Consider the following 24,228-nt stretch of genomic DNA (forward strand, 5'->3'; position numbering starts at 1 on the left):
AAGCAATAATGGTGTGAATGTACTCCATCACTTTTTGAAAAATTTCACCCGTGTATCAAACATTGTTAATACATATTTCATTGTTTTCCGTCTACATCGCCAGTAGTAATTCTCCCTCTTCAAATCCAAACCTCAGGTGACAGTCACCTGTTTGTCTTAAGAAGGAGTCTATGCTGGCGTCTAGACACTCATTTTGTTTAAAATGCAGTATGTTAGACCTACCTAATATGTTTGCATTCGACTACATTCAACCTTCCTCTGGACTAGCTAATGTTATGTTATATATTGTTACCATAGAGATGGGAAGTGTTAGGCAGCTGCTTCTTGCAGTGGCTGTCGGGAAAGGGGCGGAGTTTCCATTTTTTTTGCAGGCAGCTGCAGTGAAAAGCTAGACAGCGAATACGTTGATCATATTTAAATTGTTTCTAACCATCATTTACAAAATAAAATAAAAATAATAATTCTCAACAAAATGTCTGGAAGCGCGGGAGAATGGTGTCTAATGGAGAGTGACCCTGGAGTATTCACTGAACTCATTAAAGGGTTTGGTATGAGCTACATTTATCATATCATAGGCATGCTTTTAGTGTAAACAGGACGTCTATAACGTGCTGTGCTTGTGCTGTCTTTCTGATTTTGGGTACTTGTTATTTGTGTAAATACAGTATCCAAATAGAAATAAATTACTTATTTATTTATTATGTGTACTTTATGAGCTTTAAATTTCGCCAAGTCATGAACCGCAGCCGACTCAAAGTTCCTTAGACTGGTGCATTTTTACATTGGGCCCTGCATGCAGGCGCAGCAAAGTAATTGTTTTCGCTCCAGAGTTATCAAGATAAAAAAAAAAATAATAATAAAATAATAATAATAATAGCAATCGTAGCTGTAATGATTGTTGAACATTGCTGTTATGTGTACTCAATGTAACCTAATTACAGTCTTCCTGTTTGCCACGCTGTTTTAATTTGCGGTCGCCTTTTGGGGTGGCAGTTATGTGACGTTTTTTTTTTTTTTGTTGTTTTTTTTTTTTTTTCCTATACAATTTTTAGGTTGTAAGGGATCCCAAGTTGAAGAAATATGGAGCATGGAAGCAGAAAACTTTGAAAAACTGAAGTGGGTTTTCCAGACAAATGGACATTGGACAGATACATTTTGTATTTTGTGTACATTTACCAAACCTTACTTTAATAGTATGATTATCTAGCTGGTTATTTTGTAGCACTGCATAGTGGTATTTTGAAGCAGTAGAAAACAATGACCATTGATTAATTTATTTTAAATGCAGTTTTTAAAGAGTAGCCAAAGACAAAAAGAAGAAAGATGCATTTACCATTTAATATATATATATATATATATATATATATATATATATATATATATATATATATATATATAATATATATATATATATATATAATATACACACACACACACAGAAGGAACAAATGAATGCTTAATAAATATTCTACCAAAATAACGCATTACTGTTGCAAATAGCAGATTTCCAATAGTGTTATTATATTGGCACAGTATTATAACCATTAGGTGTCAAGTGAAGATGGATTCCATAAAAAGGTCTGATTCTTTGTGGGATTATGAATATTGATGATCACTTTTCCCTTCTTGTGACAGTGCATATATGGGAGAGAGTGATTTATTATTTTTTCTTTTGCTACTTGTTCTTTTCCAGACCAGTCCATGGATTGATTTTCCTTTTCAAATGGCAGCCAGGGGAGGAACCTGCGGGGTCCATTGTCCAGGATTCAAGACTTGATCACCTCTTCTTTGCTAAGCAGGTATTTGCAGTCACATTTTAAATAAACTTTTAGACTTTGCAGTGAAATAAAAACAGACACGTGGTTTATGTCCACATCTCTGAAACACTGGTCTTGTCTACTTACCTTATCTGATATATTGAAAAGCATTGAGCATTTTTTTTTTTTTTGCCATAAATTAAAATAGTTCAAGTCTTTGTGGGGTCTGACATAGATGATGAAAAAAAAATTGTATAAATTAAGTGTTTTTAAAGGGTTGTCCACCAAAAACAGTTAATGTAAATTATTAAAGCAGGGTGTCAAGCTACCCCCAGCTGTTCATATTTTGTAGCTGCAGCTGACCAATGACTGGTCAATATTTAGTAAGTAATGAGATCTCCTCCTACACTGGCTTACTCTCTAGTTATTCATTAAATAAATTCCTGCTTCTGCATTTGCAAGTCAGTTTCAAGTATGGGTTTAGGAACTGGAGGAAGTCACAATGAATGCATGCTGTTAATAGGCTATTGATATTGTTAAGGCAGGTGGTTCAGCATGTGTAATGCTTTCCTTTTTGGTTTTTAGGTCATTAATAATGCATGTGCGACCCAAGCTATAGTGAGTGTATTATTGAACTGCCACCATTCTGACATGCAGCTTGGTGAAACATTGACTGAATTCAAGGAATTCTCACAAAGTTTTGATGCTACCGTAAGTACAGTTTATGTTGTACTTTTGTGTTTGAATGTATAGTATTTAACTTTGGTTCTTTTCGTTTTCTTTTTGATACTGTATCTGAACAATTGTTGTAGGAGGTTGTTTAATTTTAGTTTTACAAATGATTTAATCTCTGAAGTAAAACACTTGCTATTTTAAGTAAGCCTGATATTAATAGGATTAAAAGATACACCTTTGGTTACGTTGCAGAGATATACAATTACTGTATTATGAGATTAGAAAACCATGCAAGGACAAGGTTGTAATGCTAATGTCCCCATGTTTGAAATGACCTGTAGTACAATTTGAATAGCAATTGTGGATTTAGTCATTTCTGCCTTTCCCACCTATGTGTGTGTGTGTGTGTGTGTGTGTTTTTTTTTTTTTTTTGTTACATACATTGACCAAGACTTCTTGACTCATTTGTCAGATGTTATTAGTTTATTTTCTATCAAAGCAACCAAAAAAGTAATGAATATAATTTCTTCTTTTTAAAAAAACAAAACAACAACAAAAAACTAACAGATGAAAGGCCTGGCACTAAGCAATTCTGAAGTGATTCGACAAGTCCACAACAGCTTTGCAAGGTAAAACATTTAGAAATGTGTTATATATGATTGTGAAATTGTTAGAGTGAACTATTTAAAGAAATATCACTTTTTCATACTTTAGCCACAATAAATAATTGTCTGGCACTGTAAATCACATCCTTAACCTATTATGCATAGATGATACAAGCCATTATTTGTTCAATTTTGAATACAAATAATTGTATCCCAATGTCCATTTTATCTCCATGCCTCTGGAAACATATGTTTTGACAGGGGCCTGTAAACTGTCTGAACAAATGAGGACAAAATCAAGCCATGCAACTGGCTTAAGTAATTTAACTAGGGCTGGGACAATGCATCGATGCAATCGTTGGAATAACCATCGATGGCTGAAAAAAAAACACGCATCTATCAGTTCATTAATAGGACCATTTTTTATTAGGACCGGCAAAATTTAAATCTACACTCTTATTCCTTGCCGTTCCTTGAAATAATAGTAATAATAATAAAAAAAACCTTCCCGCCCGCTACGCAGCATGTATTTTTTCAGTAATAACCGTGACAAAACAAAGAAAACCTATAGAAGAGACTAGAGGTAGGCTGCATTTGCTAATTAAATTGTCAGTGTAATTTAATTTTAAATAATGCGTCGGACGTTTGGAAGTTTTTTTACAAAAGAACAAAATGGAAAGGTAAAATGCGCTGTTTGTGGAGTTTTAATGAGCTTCTGTGGCAATACCACCAATCTGCGGGATCATATAGTAAGACAGCACCCGACAAAATACGAGAGTGGGAACACAAATAAAAAAATAAAAGGAAGCAACCTAATTACATTAATTTTCAGTGACAGCTTATTTTGGAAAGAAAGTTGATCCAAAAACCATCAGAGCAAAAGAAATAACAGGCCTGATAGTGGATGTTGTCACACAAGATATCAGACCTGTTAGTATAGTAGAGGGAGCTGCGTTTAGAAATCTGATTGCGAATCTTGCTCCGAAAGACAATCTCCAAATTCATTACTCTGGATCACAAACGTGTAAAGAAAAAGCTTTGCCAGGATTTAAGTCAGGAGTGTAATTCAATGTCCATCACTACCGATGTATGGACAAGCATGACCCAAGAAGCGTTTTTAACAATCATCTGCCATTACATTAAGCAAAACTGGGAACTCAAGTCAAAAGTATTAGCGACACGGAAATTACACGAGGGACACACATCTGTGAATTTAGCAGAAGCGATCAATCAGATAAACACAGAGTTTGAAGTGGCTACAAAAGTAATAGCTTGTTTTCATGACAACGCGGCCAACGTGTGCAGAGCAATGTCTTTGCTTTGTGCAAGCGAGCGTGCTGTGTTACTTTTTGGTAGTGTGGCAAGTGTGAGCTGTTCAGGGCACAATATAAATCTCTGCATTCAGAAAAGCTTGGAGGACGTACGACAAGTCCAAACGTTAGTGGCAGCAGCAAGGAGACTGGTTGCACATTTTAAAAAGAGTGAGATAGCAAAAAGTGCTTTAAATAGGAAACAAACAGAAATGCTGAACACAGAAAAAGCACCACTCAAGTTAATACAGGACGTACAAACAAGGTGTAACATGTTTTATTATATGTTTGAAACTTCTTGAATTAAAATGGCCAGTTATTGCTGTTTTGTCAAACCCAGATTTGACCAAAAAGTCACGACTGAGCAGTGGAAGCTAATGGCTGAGATACTACCTCTACTACAGCATTCGAACTGGCTACAGTACTTTTGAGTGCAGAGAAAAACATTACGGCTAGTTCTTTGTACCCACTTGCAACAGGGATAAAACACAGACTGACTGAAGTTCCTGATAAAGAGGAGACACCGTCTTCTTCAAATTCAGCTGATCTGCTAATTCCAGTTATACAGAGTTTGAGAGATAAGTTAGTGCGTAATTTGTCTCGGCGATTTTGTTTACATTAGCTGAATGACACTGCTTTTTGTGTCATTCCTTCACCCCACGATATCGCCAACTGGATTTCCTACCCGAACAGGCCATAGCCCGCATGTCTGAAGCACTGTCTTCCAAACTAGTGAGGCTGGTGGAGGATAACCTCGAAAATGACAGAAATCGTGCCTGTACTAGTGAGTCCAGCACAGAAGACTTGCATGTTAAAAAGAAAACGAAGACCAAACAAACAATGGAATTGTTACTTCGTAGACGGCAACAAACACACACTACTTCCAAAGAAACCTTAATCCAGCAAGATATGACGATTTAAGCTTCTGAAACCCCATTAAACATCAGCGAAGATCCCCTGATTTGGTGGAAAAATAACCAGACACGCTTTCCCAACCTAGCAGCCTTGGCAAAGAGCATGTTAAGTATCCCTGCAACATCGGTCCCGAGCGAGCGTGTGTTCAGCAAAGCAGGGATGCTTGTGAACAAACTCCGTTCTTTGAAACTGGAGAATGTGGATGCCATAATATTTCTGAATAAAAACAGAAAATAAGCTCTGGAGAGAGCACAGACTTTGTTACTTTGGACTTGTAAATAGTTATTGTGTTCCCCGTTGGATTTTTTTTTTCTCTCTAATCTGGTTGCTTTCAAGACATCTTAACCCTACGCTGCCTACGGGGAATGACCATATTCGGTCATAAATATGAACACTTTCTGTTTAAACACTAGTAGTTTTGGAACCTTAAATCAGAAATTAAAACCCAATACACCTACATAAAGGCATTAAGTAGATCTTTCCATCGTTGTAATTTATTTTGTTGTGGGGTGATTTTTTTTTTTTTTCTCATATGAGCTACACCCCCCAAAAAATTATCGATATATGAAAAATTATAAATAATATTTAAAAAAATTGTCAATTTCAACCTCTTTCCAAGTGTTATATAAAAAAACTTAGAGTATATTGTAGCTTCACAATTTGTCAAGGATTTAAAATCTGAAATCAGAATTGAAATATCTTGTACAGTTGCAGAGCTAGATAAGGTTTTGCAATGCATAGTATTTTACAAAAATCAACCTCTGAAATGGCAAAGGCAGACAAGGGTTAAAACTTGGCAAAAAGTGAGACTGGAAACACTATTGCCCTGTTTGAGATACAATTATATTTCAGTATAAAAATAAAGAAACAACACACAAGTAAAATGTTTATTTTTTTATTTGGAAAAAAAAAAGTATATTACAAATAAAAACAAAAAAGACAAAAAAAAAACTTCCATATTGTGCTGTATTTATTTATTTTCAAAACTACCCTGCAGTTGAAGTGCTGGGCTGGGGCTCCTCCAGATCACTCTCCTCCTCATCCTCCTGCAGCAGCTCTTCATCAAGGAGATCAGTCTGCATGGTGTACATGCCCTCGATCTCCTCCTCAGTCATGGCTCTCCTCCTCTTCGGTGACTGAACCAGAGCTGATTGTCTCCATCCATTTTCTTGCTTACACACACCCACATAAAATATTTAAGTAAATACGAATTCATAATGATAATAATAATTACTAATAATAATACTACCAATAATAATAAATAATATTCTCCTCCATCCTTTTTCACACACATAAAAAAGTAAACTAATAATAAGGACTCTTCATACACACACACAAAGTTAAAGCAAACTAATAATAAAATACATGGCTAAATATAATAGTGACTACAGCTAAATAATGTTTTCTGTTCTTTACACACAGTAAACTAGTAATAAAATACATGGCTAAATAATAATAACTACAGCTAAATGTCTTTGTTCTTTACATAGCCTACATACACAATGTAAAAATAAAAACTAAAACAATAATAAAAAAAACAACCAGATTTATTCCTCATTCTTTTACACATCGAATAAAAAAATAAGTTAATATAATAGATGCATAACTAAATAATAATAACGACTACAGATAAATAATGAATCGACTAGAAAAAGTAAAACACAGACGTACACAAACACCTAACTGGGCATCACATGCGATAGACCTATTAGTTTTGCCTTATCTCCTGAGGAGAAAGAAGTTCAAAAAATGGAAAAACAAGTCTAAAATAAAAACGTATATGAAACTAACTATAAGAAAGATTTAAAAAAAAAAACAAAAAAAAAAACTTGATGTTGGTACAGTAGTTACTCTTGTCTACAGCAGGCATAAAGTTAGCCCTGTCCAGCAAGCAAGCGCGCTCACAAAAGACACAGCGAAAAAAAAAAAAAAAACACTGCAGATGTACTCGGCACAAAAAATGAATATCAAGTTGAAAAAAACAACAACAATATGACTAATTAGTCCAAGTACTTACCGTTTAGATGATATGTAGATTAGCACTCTTGGGATTGTAAAACTGGAGATGCAGAGCTTCGAATCTGCTGTGCACTCAGTCACAATGGCACCGGCAGAAATTCCTCCTTGTAATCAAAATATTATATGTCCCGCCCACCCTAGCCCTAAACCAATGGCAAAGCAATCATGACAAGCCCCGTAGTCATCGCTATGTCCCACACTTTAAAAAAACAAAATTGCTGGTTGGACGGCTGAGATATGACGTGTTTTGTCATCGTAACAAAAGTTACGAAATTACAGCGCGTCGGCAGTTAAGGGTTAAGGTAAGACAGAAACATTTGTAATGTTTTATTAACTTTTTGGGGAAACCTCACCGACAGTGTGAACAGACATAAATAATTAGAATTGTGTAGTTTTAAGTTCAACTGGAGAAACGTTTACTTTTCGTGATTAGATTTGATGAAAATATATGTACTTGTTGTTTACACGTTTCTTTTGCATTATGAAAAAAAATGATGCATCGGGTCTTTATGAAAACAATGCATCGATAGTAAAAATCAACTATCGTCCCAGCCCTAAATTTAACTGATTTTAATTTAATAAATACTCAATTTTAATGCATTTTAATAGGCAGCAGATGTTTGAATTTGATACAAAGTCCACTGCAAAAGATGAAGATGCTTTTCATTTTGTGAGCTATGTTCCAGTTAACAGCAGGTTATATGAACTGGATGGGCTTCGTGAAGGTCCGATTGACCTGGGTGAGCTTCTTTTTGTTATCAATATATAGTTTAGTTTTGTTTTTTTTTGTTTTTTTGTATTTATCACATGCTGTAATTTTTGGTTGTTGTTTTCAGGTGTCTGTAATCAAGATGACTGGATCAGCACAGTTCGACCAGTTATAGAGAAAAGAATACAAAAGTAAATGTTCCACAATATTATCTAACTAGGATGTATGCCTGTTAAGACTGACCCAGTTTGTGTATTAGTCACTTATATATCTGAAACCCTGCCTTCTGAATAACAAGGTCATTGCTTTGAATTGGCAAAGAGTATGTGAATGGAATGTAAAGTTTTGCAACTGCCCAAGTAGCATGTCATATTTATGGACTAAAAAAAAAAAAACCTTGCTTACAAGACCTTCTGCACTAACTCCACCGTATATAGTATATTAATGCATGCAAATCATGAAATAATGAATGTTTTCTACCTATGAAATGTTTCTTTTGGCATATAACATTACTCGCTGCCCCCTTGTTTGAATACTGTAATTTGTTTTTGTTTTTTCTCTCTAGATACAGTGAAGGAGAAATAAGATTTAACCTGATGGCAATTGTCTCAGATAGAAAGCTGGTTTATGAACGCAAGATTGCAGAACTACAGAGTCAGCTCACAGAGGTAAGTTTTATAAAATGTTTTGCCAGATATCAAACACAGTAAGTGCATGCAACAGAACATTACATCAAGTAGATATGCAGAACAAATTCAAGTAGATGATGTGTACCCTTTATGTCAAAATAAATCCATACTGTATGTCTTTCTATGTTAGTCAGTGAACCAATGGTTAATGTTGTATTTGTTTTGTTTAAATCTAATTTTAATGTACAGGAAGAACCAATGGACACAGACCACAGTAGCACCCTGTTCAGTTCCATTCAGTCAGAAATTGCAAAATACCAATTGTTAATTGAGGAGGAGAATCAAAAATTAAAACAATACAAGGTAAGTGTACTTAAAATACTTTCAGATGTTCTTATATTAGGCAGTGAAGTTACATACAAAGTGTTTGCATAATGTGCATGTAACGGGAGATCTGTGCTGGCTATCTGGCGCATGCACCATCCTGCAGGGGGAGGTCGAGAGCCTTGTAAGGTCCGCCTGTCAATCATGGCAGTGACACAGAGAGGTTGGGTGAGGGTGTGTTGTCTTTCCCTCTCCTCTGAGTGGTTGAGAGGTGGGCCTTGTGGAAGGGGGGGGGGGGGGGGTCGCTCGACCTATAAGAACTACGCTCTGTTATTCATTCGGGTGGCCTTAACGGGAAACCCAGTGACACTGTGTTCGGAAGCCAGTGTAAAGAAAACCGAGGTAAGAACGTCAGCAGCTGGAGCGAGAGAACGGGACAAGCAAGCACGGCTGAGGAAAACAGCCGACAGTAAATAAGAGAGAAAAAAAATTGTTACGTACCCGAGGGGGACATGTGTAAGTAGCTGGGAGAACCTTAGCCACCCCTGTGTGTAGTGAATACCAGAGCGTAGGTTGGAGACCCGAGCTGACCGGTTTAGCGGCAGTGGGGGACGCTGCATAAGCAGCACCTTTTGTTTGTAGTTTTATTATTGTGTTTTTACCCTTTTTTTCTTTCGCCATTTTCATTATTTTTAAGCACCTGCGTGTGCTGCATAAAGCAAGTGCAACCCCTTTACCATCGTTGGTATTGGGGGATAGCAGAACCAGCGCCATCTGGCGGATGATAAAAGAATCAAAAGAAAATAATAATAACTGGGCACCAGAGAGGTGTTTCAATTAAAACCTTCTGTCTCCCAAGTCAGTGAATACCCACACCCTTCCACAGTGTGTTACATGTTTTGTCAAATATGACTGAGTTATTTAATTTGTTTGTGTAAGTGTACAGTTTAAAAATCTGTTTATCCTTTAAATTGTAGACATTCAATAAAAATGACCACTTAATTACTTTGCAAATTACCAATACCGTTTGCTGCCTGACAGCTTGATGTTTTTGTTTTACTTAAGATTGAAAATGTTAGAAGAAAGCACAACTACCTTCCCTTCATTATGGAACTACTGAAGACTTTGGCAGAATACCAACAATTAATACCATTGGTTGAAAAGGTGAGTTGTTCCATACACTTGTTAACAAAAGACTAATGCTGCAAATGTCTAACTTTACAAAACATATTTGTACTGTGTTTGTGGTTTGTTTACTGTTTGTTTATTGAGAACCACTGAACATGTTATATTCTGAACCACCACTAGATGGCACTGTTGGTAAAAATAAAAAAAACTGTGTAGTGTGACTGCATTATTTCCTTGCTAACTTTAATTTTCTGGTTTTGTTTTAATGTCTTATTGTGTTTAATGTATTGTCTCTTCTATAAAAGCTATACATTTCTATCTACATTTTAATCAGCTATATTTGTTTTTTAGGCGAAAGAAAAACAGAATGTCAAAAAGCCCCAAGAAGCCAAGTAACCATGTGCTGCTGTTAGCCTCCCCCTTCCTGTAAAGACTCCTTCTACCCATCGAACATTTCAATGCCATCTGTAATCTGCATAGCGTATTGAAAGCTCATCCATACCCACAGTTGCTAAATTACAAATGAAGTGTATGACATGCATGCATGCAGAAATGTTTAAATAAACATGTGTCTATTTTGTGTTTTCAAATATAAATAGATGTTTGTAGCTGGTTTGTCTTGATTTTTGTTAAGTCCATTGTTGTTGTTGTTGTTTTTTAAATATTGTAGCTTCTTTTACATGCTTTGGAAGACTAAAAATTGAATTTAGATGGTGTTTGTTAGTTCCAAGGCTCTTTGGAATGGGACCATTGTTATCAATAATAATTTTATATGGACACCATAATGGAATCAGTATATTGATATCTTCAACAAAACTAACAAACTGTATTTATTATGGTACTGAAAAAGGATGTCCTCTATAAACTGAAAGGTTTTTATAACTTGAGGTACAGGAAAGAATAATAAAGGCATTTGCTATTTGCAATATGTTGGCTTGTCACTAGATGGTGCTCTTTCCTAGTGAGGGAGCTTTATAAACAGGAAGTATACAACGGATCATTTTGTGAAGTAGGACTATTTTTTGAAAACATCAAAAAGCCTGTATACAGTGGTGTACTACTGTAATTTGGTTTGTGTGTACATACACAATGCATATGCTATCTGTGTACTAAGGAAGTTGTGTAAGAATTTAAGACAAAACCTGAAACCACAGATCTTAGAGGCTAAATGTGATACACTCCTAGCATCTCCACTTTATCTGGTACATACATCAGCAGTGACCTCTTTAAAATACCAAATTGCAAAACTGAACCAAGTACATGTAAATCTAATTTGTGCAGTGGAATACCAGACATCTAGTTAAAACATCTGACCTAAAAATGGGATGAACTACGTCAAATTCCTTATACGTTGTCCTGTAAACTAAATATCGCCTTATCTAAATTTTCATAGCATAGTAATATTACATAATTTTATCATCTGTATTTCCATAAAGGTTGCACACACTTTAAACAGAGTACAGTGTGTTTCTTGTCTTCAGTGGGATTTTAATTTGGTTGTAGAAACCCAAGATAAGCTAAGGTTAATAAACCAATCTATTTTGAGTTCAACGCATCAAGGACAGTAATAACTAGGAGTTTGTGAATAAGGAATTTATTCAGTAGTACTTTTTGCATCAATAAAATCTTGCAAAAATCCTGCTGGAGGTGATTCTTCATCTAATCAGTTATGAGGTGTTTTTAAGAGGCTGTGAAGGGTAGCCTTGAAGTGCAGCACCAGCTACACTTGCCTTGGAAACAGGACTAGAATCTCTGGTGGTGTTATTCCAAAAACATTTAAAAAGCCTGATTAAATGAAACGGTAAATCAAAAGCTGTGTTATACTTTTTACTTTGTGTGATAAATATTACTAAACCTGGTGTCTAATCACAAGCCTGAGTATTTCTTCCTATATATAAATAAACTGGTCTTTAACCCTACAGTTCTTGCAATAAAAAGAACCCTACTAAGCCCAGATCAGTGTTTTTTAAAATGTAAATAGTGCTCTAACATCGGCTTAGTGTGATATTATGTACTAAAATTATTTTATACCCATAAATTCAACTTTCCCCTTTATTTGTAATGGTAAAACACATGATATTTAGTAAGGTATATCTAATTGTAGTGTGCTAAGCATAGTATAATGTGGTACCATGTAATATAACACGTCAGCGACTCGGCACTAGCTTGTTGGTTGCAAAGGCTGCTAAAAGTCTGCTGGTGATTTTCCTGCTCAGCCTTGCCTCCTTTTATAACTTTTTTTTTGTTACATTTTTTTTTTCTGATCTCTTTAGATGACAGCTTACAATTGTATGAATTTGATGAAAGCTGTCTACATTTACCATTCTGACCTCTGATATGTGGTTTCAAAGATAACATTGGATGCATGTTTGCAGTGTTATCAGGCTAAACATACTTTAGTTCTTTGTTTCCACCAAAAGGACGCTGTGTAAAAGATGTTTTGTATTATATCCTTATCCACTTTCTAATTGAAATGCTACACTTAAAAAAAAAGGTGCAATGTAAGTAAAGATGTATACCAGTGTGTCTATGTTGTTCTTTAAAATTGGTTGCTTTCCCTTTGTAGCATTGCAATACATGTGTATCACTTCTCTATATTCCCCTCAAAAAAGGTGTTTTAATAGAAATATATTTTAATACCGTCTGCATGTTCAGTAATACACTATAGGGAGAGGACATTTTTTTTACTGTGTGAAGACCGGCAAAATATAAATTTTTGAACTTGATAGAGGTTATCTCATGGGATCATCTTGTTTGCAACCAGTTTTATGTCAGATACGATGAAGAATGACAGAATAACCGGCAACTTCCCGTTTCCATGTCAGAGCTCATAAAATATCTTACGATATAGACCGGATTCTGTAAGTATCTTTTTCCATGTTTGTCTGGCTCATTCATTTGTGCTAAACATGGTTTGAACAAGTATGTGTTAAAGAACCCCAATTTTTAAATTTCAGCCCATTCCCTATAGTGACACAATGGTGATTAAGGCCTTTTTTTCTTAATCTTTCAAAATATATATATATATATATATATATATATATATATATATATATATATATATATATATATATATATATATATATATACTGCTGAGCAAAAGTCTTAGACATGTTGCATTTTTCTACTCTGATGCATTGTGAGCATCAACAATTTACTCAAAGCCTCCACTAGTTTTTTTTTTTATTATTATCAAACCTTGACTTGCATAAAGAGAGAAATAGCTTGCATCACTCATTTTTCATGGTATGGTATCTGAAGCATAATCAGCAGAGAAACATCATCTGTAATTGACAAACCCAGGACTAAAAGACCCAAAAAGCTGTCTAACAAGGATGAGCAATACTTGAAGTTAATATCCTTAAGGAATAGAAAGAAGACAAGCGTTGAATTGACAACAACAGGCAGAAGGCACAGGTGTCGTTGTCCATCAAATCAACAGTACAAAGTTCACTTTTGAAACCAGGACTTAAAGGATGTGTTGCAATAAGAATACCTCTGTAGGGGAACAAGACTAAAAGGCAAAAATATGCACAAGAACACAGAAATTGAAATATGGATCAATGGTCAAAGGTGCTTTGGACTGTTGATGGATGGACAACGACACCTGTGCCTTCTGACAGTTCTGTTGTCAATTCAACACTTGTCTTCTTTCTATTCCTTAAGGATATTATCTTCAAGTATTGCTCATCCTTGTTAGACAGCTTTTGGGGTCTTCCAGTCCTGGGTTTGTCAATTACAGATGATGATTCTCTGTACTTGTTGATTATGCTTTGGATACCACACCTTGAAAATCAAGTGATGCGAGCTATTTCACTCAATGTTTTTGAATAGTAGAAAACACAAGTGGAGGTTTTGAGTAAATTGTTGATGTTCATAAAGCTTCAGAGTAGAAAAATGGAACATATCTAAGACTTTTGCACAGCAGTGTATAAAAATTGGATACTCATGGTTAAAACAAATACTTATTGTGCTGTATATTTCCTACAGGACATGACTTGTGCAGATCAGCACATTCTGTACATGAAACAATCAAAGGTATCAGGTTTTGTTAACAATCACTTCCTTCTGTTTAGTTATGTCTTCTGGCTATTCTAATTCTCTGATGAATATTTCCAAGTGTACTGGTAGATTTACATGCTTGATGCAATAGCGCTGCATAAACCTGACTGATAAAGTACATAATTATGTATAAATCAAGCACAGGATTTTGCAAATACTGCAGAACACTGGTCTGTTTTATTTTCATGTTGGCCATGTTTTGTTTCCACTGTTGCCTTGCCTAGGCCCAATTTCAATACTAGACAAGCAATCGGAAAAGAATGTTATGTTCTAGATACTGAAACTGACCCCTACATGCCAGACTAGACCATTTTGAGGCAATAGATATGATTTTGAATTTAGTATAGTTTAGTACTGTATAATCAGTATTTGTGTTTCATAGAGAAAATAATCTGTTTTAAAAAAGGGGATTTTTTTTTTTTGTAGGTGTGCCACAAAAACAACCGCACCTGCCTATGCATATCAAACTAGACTTGAAATTAAAATAAACTACGTCAATATGTCATCCATCTGCCGACCTTGGTGTTTTAAGGGTGATATCAAATTTGCTGAATTTTACAGCTGCTGTCGCACAACCAAAGGAATGAAAGCACATCAACTTCCTCTTTGCACCTGACTCAGTCAACTGGCTTCAGTTCATGAAAAACTCAGTGAAGTAACCAGCCTCCTTTTACAGCTTTCACAGTTAATGCGGTGGCATATTTCAAACTGACAAAAAACATTGATACTGTTAACCACTGTTAGTCACGTGGCATTAGTTGAAGCTATTTTTTTGTTTTTTCGTTTTTTTTAATGTTTGAATTTACAGAAGTTTATTTTCTTGCCTTAAACTGTTCTCAATCACATTCTGTTTCATCTTTGGGCTAATTTAAATTGTTTATGCTGTATTAGTTACTGTATGCTATACAGTACTAAGAACATTCACTTGTCTTGTTGCCACATTTTCAGTGACTAAGATATTAGTTCTCTACAACTACCAACTTTCCTGATTATCCAGTACCAGTCATTGTACACATAGTTCATGCTGGCCTGTTATAAAAATGTTGTTCTATTTTTATAGTTCTATTTTTAGAACATTTACTTACACAATTAGATAGTATGCCAGGAATGTACTGTATTGTAAGCAAAAAATGAATGTCATCTTTGGTTAAGAATATTTTGTGTACAAAGTCATCAAAGAGTTTACTCTACTAATAGAATATTGACATTTTGTTTGCAGCCATTCACCTGAAGCCAAAGCCTTGCTGTCTAAAAATAGACACCATATTATGAAATGTAGCAGCATAGTTAACATAGTCCATACGTGGACCCTGTGGAACATTTGGAATACTCTTTTGTCATTTCCTGAAGGTTTGCATAATGAAACTAGTACATGTCAGTTTTATGTACCGTGCCAGAATGTACTGTATTATCTAGACTAGTTCCACTGGACTATGACAGCTAATCAACATTAAACCTGTTTTTTTTTTTTATCACTTCACCCCTATGAATAAACACATTACCTGCGTCAGCATTTGATTCATTTATCCCTTACAGAGGCAATGCTCACCTGATCCTTGGTTAATAATAAAACAATTCTGCCCTGTGCTTTTCTTCTCTCCCTGGCAGTGTTGTTTTGCATATCTATTGCCTGTAATGCTTATTCTTTTTAACAAAGTATGTTTGCTGCAAGGAAAAACAAAATGTTACATACAACCAAAGTACATGGTTGACCCCTTAGATTTATCATCTGGCTTTATTTTAAGTTTTACTCCGCTGTTTTCATTTACTTTTTTTGAAATGATAACATTTTCATTTAACAGAACATAACTTTCTTCAGGGAACATTCAAGTTGTTTGATTCTAGTTTTGTAAATTGGTAGTAAAGAATAGTGTATGCACAATATACCCCATAATGTCAAAATGAAATGTTATACTTTCTTACTGTGCTCAAGTGAAACAGGTAAATTAAAGCTGGCTCACCAGCAATTTGAAATGCATTCTTTAAATATATATTTTTTAAATGTACTTTACAGGAGGAAGCAGGTACATTTACACAATTAAACTTCAAACTGAAGAAATTATAATTGTATCTATTATATTGGAAGACAGATTATGCAGTCTATTGTAGTGATCAAAATACCATCAATCTTGCAGGCATGATTTTTACAAAAGATCCATTCTTTAAATTTTCTGATGGAAGTATTAAGATCTGCCATTGTTTAGAGAATGAGACTCCAATGTTATCTTAAAAGCAAAAAATAAAATAAAAATGTATATGTTTACAAGAACAGTTTTACTTGACACATCATCAAAAGTACAGATCACTACAACACTCTACGTAGGATTACTATGCAGACTAAATAAATATACTTGTTATTATTCTCAGATGCCAAAAACAGAGAGAAGGACAAACAAACTAACATGTTTGTATGTGGCTAGATTAGTTTATTTTTTTTATTTTTGGGCACATTAGGGATCATTACATGAGTTCATTATATAGACAATATTATTTTAGATTTTTAACCTGCACATTTTGTTTTTTAACATGAACTAACATAATGCAAAAACCTTGAATAAAACAGGAGTGCTTTACAAATGTGCTCTAGCAGGTGCATCTGAACCAATACAGCAAAGCAGCAGTCATGCTGGATGTGTACTTCGCATTCGGAGATAGACATTACATTGCAGTCTGTCTGCTTCTTTGAGAAAATAAAAGATACAGGCCATATTTGCTGTAGAGAATTTGCAGGTAAAAAAAAAGTCATTCTAGAATGAAAATGTTGCAAGAAACCACCTGTTTTACACCAGCTGAGCACACTGAGAAAGAGAGAAGCAAACAGTTCCTTTGGAAAAAGGTGCAGGTCTGTTTACAGGAACAGTGTTATCCGTGCCACAATTGTCCATCTTTTTCTTTCTCCTTTTCCTGTGAATTACCACATACCTTTAGATAATGTTACCAAGTTTTAGTTGTGTTTTTGGGCAGAGGTCCAAAACACGTATATCTAGTTTAAGCCTCATACAAAGACGATAATGATAACATCTAGACACAGAACAGAATGTTACAGTAGAAAATGGAATGCAAAGCATTCGTTTGACATTTTGTGAAGTACAGTATGAATTAGAAAAAAAGGGGGTTGGACTTCAAGTCTGGGACCTTTGTGTATTTTCATGCTTTCATACTTTCAACCTTTAACCTAGCCAAACATCAATTACTTTTCTAATAGCATTTGTTCAATTTGTAAATATTGTATGTGAAAGGTTTTCAGCTTGGAAAGAATAAATTCAAGTTTGGGAAGAAAATGTTAGAGCCCCTTTACTTTTTATGTTTAAAAAGTGTGACTCTGTAAGAACATTTTGGGCAGCAGTGTGGAGTAGTGGTTAGGGCTCTGGACTCTGGACCGGAGGGTTGTGGGTTCAATCCCCAGTGGGGGACACTGCTGTTGTACCCTTGAGCAAGGTACTTTACCTAGATTGCTCCAGTAAAAACCCAACTGTATATATGGGTAATTGTATGTAAAATAATGTGATATCTGTATAATGTATAATGTGATATCTTGTAACAATTGTAAGTCGTCCTGGATAAGGGCGTCTGCTAAGAAATAAATAATAATAACATTTTATTTTATTTAAATTTTGTATACCCTTACAAAAGTTTACAGTGTATGCACCTTTATTGTGGGTAAACAAATCATTCTGGGCCTGGGCTATTAAATAAACTGTTTCCTTTTCAATAAGGCCTCAGAGACATAGTTAAAATAACCCATATTTAACTAGTTGAATTAGTGGACTATACTGTTAATAAAAAGTTAGAAGAATGTATTTTGTAAGTTGCAGTACGTGTGTGCCTAATCCATGTCTGTCCAATGGATGGGTTTGGAGCAATATGCATTCATTTTCAATATTGGATGGGGAACTTGCTTGTGAAAAGTGCACACAAGAACTGAAATTAAAAAGTCATGATACAGAAAATATATTTTTTTGACAGGGTGAATGACAAGAAAAAAAACAAACATTTGATGTGGTGATTAATGAAAACCCCAGCATGTTGTTTCTCACCAAGAAGACATATCTTCTTTAATTACTATCTGTAAATCTTTTGTAAATCTTCAGAGACGCCCTGATAACATGACTACACGCAATGCGGTCTGTGAATTTGTCCATCTGTTTTGCTCTATTTCGTCAGATTTTGATGCTTTTAAGCAATAGGAAGGTGTGGGTAAATATATTTCCGTGATTAGTCCACCATGATGATTATTGCTTAATATGGATTAGTCTTTCAAAAGAAAGAGTTGAGGAGAAGCTGACCTCAGGCTTCCTAATAGCTTAGACAATCTGTGTCAGTAGCATGAGAGGGTGACTAGCTGTACATTATATGTAGTAATATGTAGTAATGTTCCACAACTACTGAATATGCAATAGTGCTAAATGCAGAATGCTAAAATAAATTAAATAGCATCAATGATAAATGTTTTGACTAAAAGTATTTTTCAATGTCACCAACATTTTGTGAAAAAAGATATGCCAGTCAGACGTCACAATAACTAATGCAATAACATGAACGAAAAAGGCAGTTAACATAGTAGTATTTTATTTTTATTTTTAAAACACACAGCCAAAATAAAGATACATAGCTTAAGTTCTCAAAATGGTAGTCATAAAAATATACATATTTTTAAAAAATGAACAAAATGTATGGCATTTCTTAAGAACCATTAATTGTTTCTGAGATTCATTTTACCTTTGTCATAATACAATAAAAACAATGCATACACATGTTATAGAAAATACAGTAGCTTCAACAAAATAATTGTCTGAGACCAGCTTGATATATTTATTCACATTTCTGAAAGAATACAATTAAAACATACCCTGTTATTACAAAAATGTTATTCATCATAGGTTGCCAATGCGGATAAGACTTGTACATATACAGTGGGTAAAGACCAGTGAGATTCCTCATGGAGTACAGATTACTCTGGTCTTGGTACATTAGTTACATCATATTTTGACATTGCAACCTAGAATGATTTTTAGTGTTATAATCTACTATTTCAGTACTTTCCAATGCTTGGTCTGTGCATTCTACAGAGTGGTAGTAGCAACTGCTTAAAAAGATGACCAGCACCAACAGCATATTTAAATTACATTACATATATATATATATAGGCCTTAAAGTGGACTTCAGTTTCCCATTTACTGCTTCCCATTTTGAGTGCAAATACCAAATTGTCTTGGCCCCATAGCTAGTCTCAAAATAAACCCTATCCTGTGTATTTTACATACAGTAAAACATTTTATTTCACATCTTTGTTCACCTTTTATGGTGAAAGTTATTAATATCCATATAAGAGACATTTCCCTGACCAACTCGTCACATTTGCCAGTTCATTGTGTTTTTCAGCTCCCATCTGATTTTTACAACAGGAGCTGTAAGAATATACTGGATAGTGGAGGCTCTCAGAGTCCCTGTTTACCAGTCCTTCAGAACTTCTTTGGATACCAGTTAAAGGTTCATGATTTGCGATATTTGCTCTTCTCTTGTGATACAGAGCATAGTTCCTGGTAGATTTCAGACAATAGAAATCGTGGGTAAGAGTTATTCTCCATCAGGCTGTAGACCTTCTTCTGGGCAGTGTAGAAGCAGGTAGCCGTTGGCTGATGAAGATTCTGCATGATGTCTTTTTTTGTGTGGTAATCTAAATTAATCTGAAAATAAATTCATTCAATGAGATTTACTTTTTTTGTTTTGTTTTGCTTTTATTTATATAATGATTACAACTCATTAATCAGTATAGATCAAACTCGATTTTCAACAAGTACAGAGAAACATAATCTGTAATTGTATGCATATATATATATATATATATATGGCTTCTGATTCTCGGTTTTAACCAATAAAACACCCCCAATACAAAAAAAAATTAAATCGATGGATAGCCAATAATAAACACTGGAAAAACTGTGGAAATGGATAATCTATTCACGTTGACTTTACCCATTAAAAAAAATAACACCTACTACAAAAATAATAATAAATACATTTCCTAGTGCTGCTGGGCAATGTCCCGCCTTCCTGACTTGTATCTATCATTAATTAGTTCTGAATACTTTAAACCCGCCCCAACTACTGAGTGACAGCACATTCCTACATTTCTATTGGAGACTCCACTTGCAAGATTTAAAACGAGTTTACAATCAGGATGGAGGCTTGCTAGCGGGATTTAAAGCTGTATTACAGTTAAGATACAGAGGATTTAAAACAGAATTGTGGCGAAATGTACAAAAATGCCTACACACAAAAACCCCAGAAGAATGTGCCCGTGACCATAGGGATTTCATTGTGGAAGACAGCAAAGGAAAGAAGGTACAGCTTAAGTGTGCAAGTACTGTCGAGTTAGTATACATATTTTGACACAAAAAAAACGCTGGAGCATTTTGGAAAGTAACCGAAAACACTCATTTCATACAGTATATCAAAAAACAAAAGCCCCGAAAAAAAAAACGATTTACATAAAACTCAAAAATAGCTCAAAATAAGCACCGAAAAATACAACTAATAAAACCCGAAAAACAGAAGCCATATATATATACAGTGCCGTGAAAAAGTATTTGCCCCCTGTCTGATTTTCTGCATTTTTGCATATTTTTGACACTGAATGTTATCAGATCTTCAACCAAAACCTAATATTAGATAAAGGGACCCTGAGTGAACAAATAACACACAAATTTGATACATATTTAATTTATTTATTAAAGAAAGTTATGCAACACCCAATATCTCCTTGTGAAAAAGTAATCGCCCCCTTAGACTTAATAACTGGTTACGCCACCTTTAGCAGCAATAACTGCAACCAAACGCTTCCTGTAGTTATTGATTAGTCTCTCACAGTGCCCACTCCTCCATGCAGAACTGCTTCAACTCAGTGACATTTGTGGGTTTTCGAGCATGAACTGCTCGTTTCAGGTCCTGCCACAACATCTCAATGGGGTTTAGGTCTGGACTTTGACTAGGCCATTCCAAAACTTTAAATTTCTTGTTCTTCATCCATTCTGATGTAGACTTGCTTGTGTGTTTCGGATCATTGTCTTGCTGCATGACCCAGCTGCGCTGCAGCTTCAGCTCATGGACGGATGGCCTGACATTCTCCTGTAGAATTCTCTGATATAGAGCAGAATTCATGGTTTCTTCAATGATGGCAAGGCGTCCAGGTCCTGATGCAGGAAAGCATCCCCAAACCATGACACTACCGCCGCCATGCTTGACCGTTGGTATGAGGTTCTTACTGTGGAATGCAGTGTTTGGTTTTCGCCAGACATAGCCCATGTCGTCCACTTTTGACTCATCTGTCCATAGAACATTGTTCCAGAACTCTTGAGGATCATCCGGGTGCTTTTTGGCAAACTTGAGACAAGCATTCATGTTCTTCTTAGTGAGCAATGGTTTCCGCCTTGCTAATCTGCCACGAATCCCATTTTTGCCCTATGTCTTTCTGATGGTGGAGTCATGAATGACCTTAGCCGAGGCGAGAGAGGCCTGCAGATCCCTGGATGTTGTTCTAGGGTTCTTTGTGACTTCCTGGACGATTTTACGCCTTGCTCTTGGAGAGATTTTGGCAGGAGGGCCACTCCTGGGAAGATTCACTACTGTCCCAAACTTTCTCCATTTGGACAATATGGCTCTGACTGTGGTTCAGTGGAGCCCCAGAGCCTTAGAAATGGCTTTGTAAACCTTTCCAGACTGATAGGCATCAACAACTTTTTTTTCCGGAGGTCTTCAGGAATTCCTTTTGTTCATGGCATGATGTGCTTCTAGAACCTGTTTGCTGACAACTTCACTCTGATGGTAAGGGCCAAAGTTACTCAGATTTATATTGGGCAGGGCTGGCCCAAATCAGGCCTTGTTGTTAACCAAAGTACTCAAACAGCTGACCCTAATTATCCCTTTAATTGGGTTGAGTTAACTAGGGGGGCAATAACTTTTTCACTCCTGAAGATTGCATGTTTGATTACCTTGCACACCAAACAAATGAAAGAAGCACCATTTTTTCTCTCAGACTCCCTCTATATCAGGGGTGGGCAATCCTGGTCCTGGAGGGCCGGTGTCCCTCCTGGCTTTTGTTACTACTGTGCCCTAAATTACTTAATTGAACCAATTATTGCCGATTATTGGTCTAATTAAGTCATTTAAGGCACAGTTGGAACAAAAGCCAGGAGGGACACCGGCCCTCCAGGACCAGGATTGCCCACCCCTGCTCTATATACTACTACAACCCACAAAAAAATCTGACTAAATATAATGTGAAAAATGTGCAAAAATGCAGAAAATCAGACAGGGGGCAAATACTTTTTCATGGCACTGTATATATATATATATATATATATATATATATATATATATATATATATATTAGAATCTTATCGCTTTCTTATTCACCTCTTTCAGGGCCTTGTTCCAGATGAATTCTTCATGGATCTTTTTTGCCTTGGAGGCTAATTTCACAGGTGACTTGATCTTCTTGTATTCCTCACAGGCAAGCCAGAACTCGATGTTCTCTTCACAGTACTCAGATTTAAGGAAGATTCTGAATGCAGCTTGCCCATCTGGAAGGAGAAAAAAAAGACTGCTTTACTTGAGAGAATAGGTTTTGTGGTTGGTCTTGTAGAAATAATATCTAATTAACACATTCAGCTCCCTGGCCACACAGAAATATAAAGTTCTTCCAGAAAGAAAATGTAGAAATTCAGGAAAAGGGTTTTGGAAAATGGTAAGCTTGTGGAAAACGTATTAAAAATGTAAATATGCTAATCACCTAGTATAACCACATGCAATTTCTTATTGACAGGGATGTCTTTTATTATGTGTAAAAGTACTTACATTTGTGGGCAAGCAGTTTATCAAATGACTGGGCCCATTGGTTCACCTCATCAGAAGTAGGTCTGTAATAAAAACACATTTCTTTAATGAGTTTTATAAATGTACAGGCTAACAATTGAAAGATGTACCCATTGCATATTGCACATTGAGTACATACATTTAGATGAAGAAAATGTTAATCCGTTGCAACAGCCATACGAGTAACTAAACCTCTGACAACATCTTTATTTGACATCAAAGTTTGAGTATTATTTTCAATGTCTGATTACTTGCATGTCTACAACAGGTGAATCAGTGTTTACCTGTAGGCTTTGTTTGTTAAGGGATGGGTATCAGTAGCTGTGTGAGGTGAGGGAGTACATCGCAAAATATTGTTAAACAGGGCTCTCCAGTCTTTATGCCTATGAATGGAAATATTATACAGTTAAATAAATGATATGGTGAAAATTAATTAAACAATCAATATGTATATTTTTCTACCAATAACACCATTTTCATATCACTCTGCTTAATTAGTACAGTACATTTTACACAGTAATGCTTTTTTCCACTACTGTATTTTGTATATGCCTATGCAGTGAAGAACAATCGTGCTTTTAATGTTAAAGTCAACACCTATGACATTTGTCACGGATGACATTTGATATGTTCTATAAATATATGTTTAATTGCAACTGACAACACAGAAAGGAGTGTTTTATAAAGCATTGGGAAAGGTGTCAATACACTATTTTACCCCTAAAAACTGCTGCTGTTAGTGTTTCCTTTTAAGCTGTAATATGTTATTGGTGTGATGCAGTATATATTATTTCCACAAATCTTCCCAGGCCTAGTATAAATACTGCAAGTCAAATATTAGTACTGTGCATGTGCCAGCATTCCATCATAGCAGCATTACCAATGAACTCAAAACATAATTTCCAAAATACATGAACAATGAACTCAATTACCTGCTTTTCTTATTTTTTACTGGTGTTTCGGCTGTGTCCAAACAGCTAAAGCAGGCAGTTTCCATCTGGGATGAGTTGTGCTGAAGAGTCAGAAAAAATGTACTCTGCATCTTGGTCTCTTGTCTGCTTCCAGCAAAAGATAATAATCTTTCTCCTCATTGTCTGGAGCTTTGTGCTCCCTTTAAAGTTCTACAGGAGGTGGGTCCTGCTCCTACCTTTTTTGAAAGCTCATTGGCTCTTGGATGACAAGCTTTTCAATATTGCTACATGAGTAAGAACATTTCTGACT

General features: G+C 35.4%; 2 protein-coding genes across 3 annotated transcripts; one reads left to right on the forward strand and one right to left on the reverse strand.

The window, feature by feature from the left end:
- The first annotated feature begins 311 nt into the window (after positions 1–311).
- Positions 312–10,679, forward strand: LOC117414130 (ubiquitin carboxyl-terminal hydrolase isozyme L5-like). The gene is made up of 11 exons (XM_034023871.3): positions 312–548; positions 1,053–1,116; positions 1,694–1,799; positions 2,343–2,468; positions 3,000–3,061; positions 7,891–8,021; positions 8,118–8,181; positions 8,556–8,658; positions 8,869–8,982; positions 10,009–10,107; positions 10,423–10,679. The coding sequence occupies exons 1-11, from the start codon at positions 473–475 to the stop codon at positions 10,465–10,467; spliced, it is 990 nt and encodes a 329-aa protein (XP_033879762.2). The 5' UTR covers positions 312–472; the 3' UTR covers positions 10,468–10,679.
- Positions 10,680–18,685: 8,006 nt separating this feature from the next.
- Positions 18,686–24,192, reverse strand: LOC117403615 (regulator of G-protein signaling 2-like). 2 transcript variants are annotated; one of them, XM_034005855.3, is made up of 5 exons: positions 23,940–24,185; positions 23,292–23,390; positions 22,990–23,051; positions 22,549–22,715; positions 18,686–19,820 (listed from the first exon to the last, which is right to left on the reverse strand). In XM_034005855.3, exons 1-5 carry the CDS (start codon positions 24,047–24,049, stop codon positions 19,626–19,628), a joined length of 633 nt encoding a protein of 210 aa, XP_033861746.1. In that variant the 5' UTR covers positions 24,050–24,185; the 3' UTR covers positions 18,686–19,625. The 2 variants fall into 2 exon arrangements, with proteins under 2 accessions (XP_033861746.1, XP_033861755.1); XM_034005864.3 differs by lacking the exon at positions 23,292–23,390 and having other exon boundaries at positions 23,940–24,192.
- Between the last annotated feature and the right edge of the window lie 36 nt (positions 24,193–24,228).

The sequence above is a fragment of the Acipenser ruthenus genome, chromosome 10, assembly GCF_902713425.1.
Source record: "Acipenser ruthenus chromosome 10, fAciRut3.2 maternal haplotype, whole genome shotgun sequence".
In the NCBI taxonomy this organism is placed as follows: Eukaryota; Metazoa; Chordata; class Actinopteri; order Acipenseriformes; family Acipenseridae; genus Acipenser; species Acipenser ruthenus.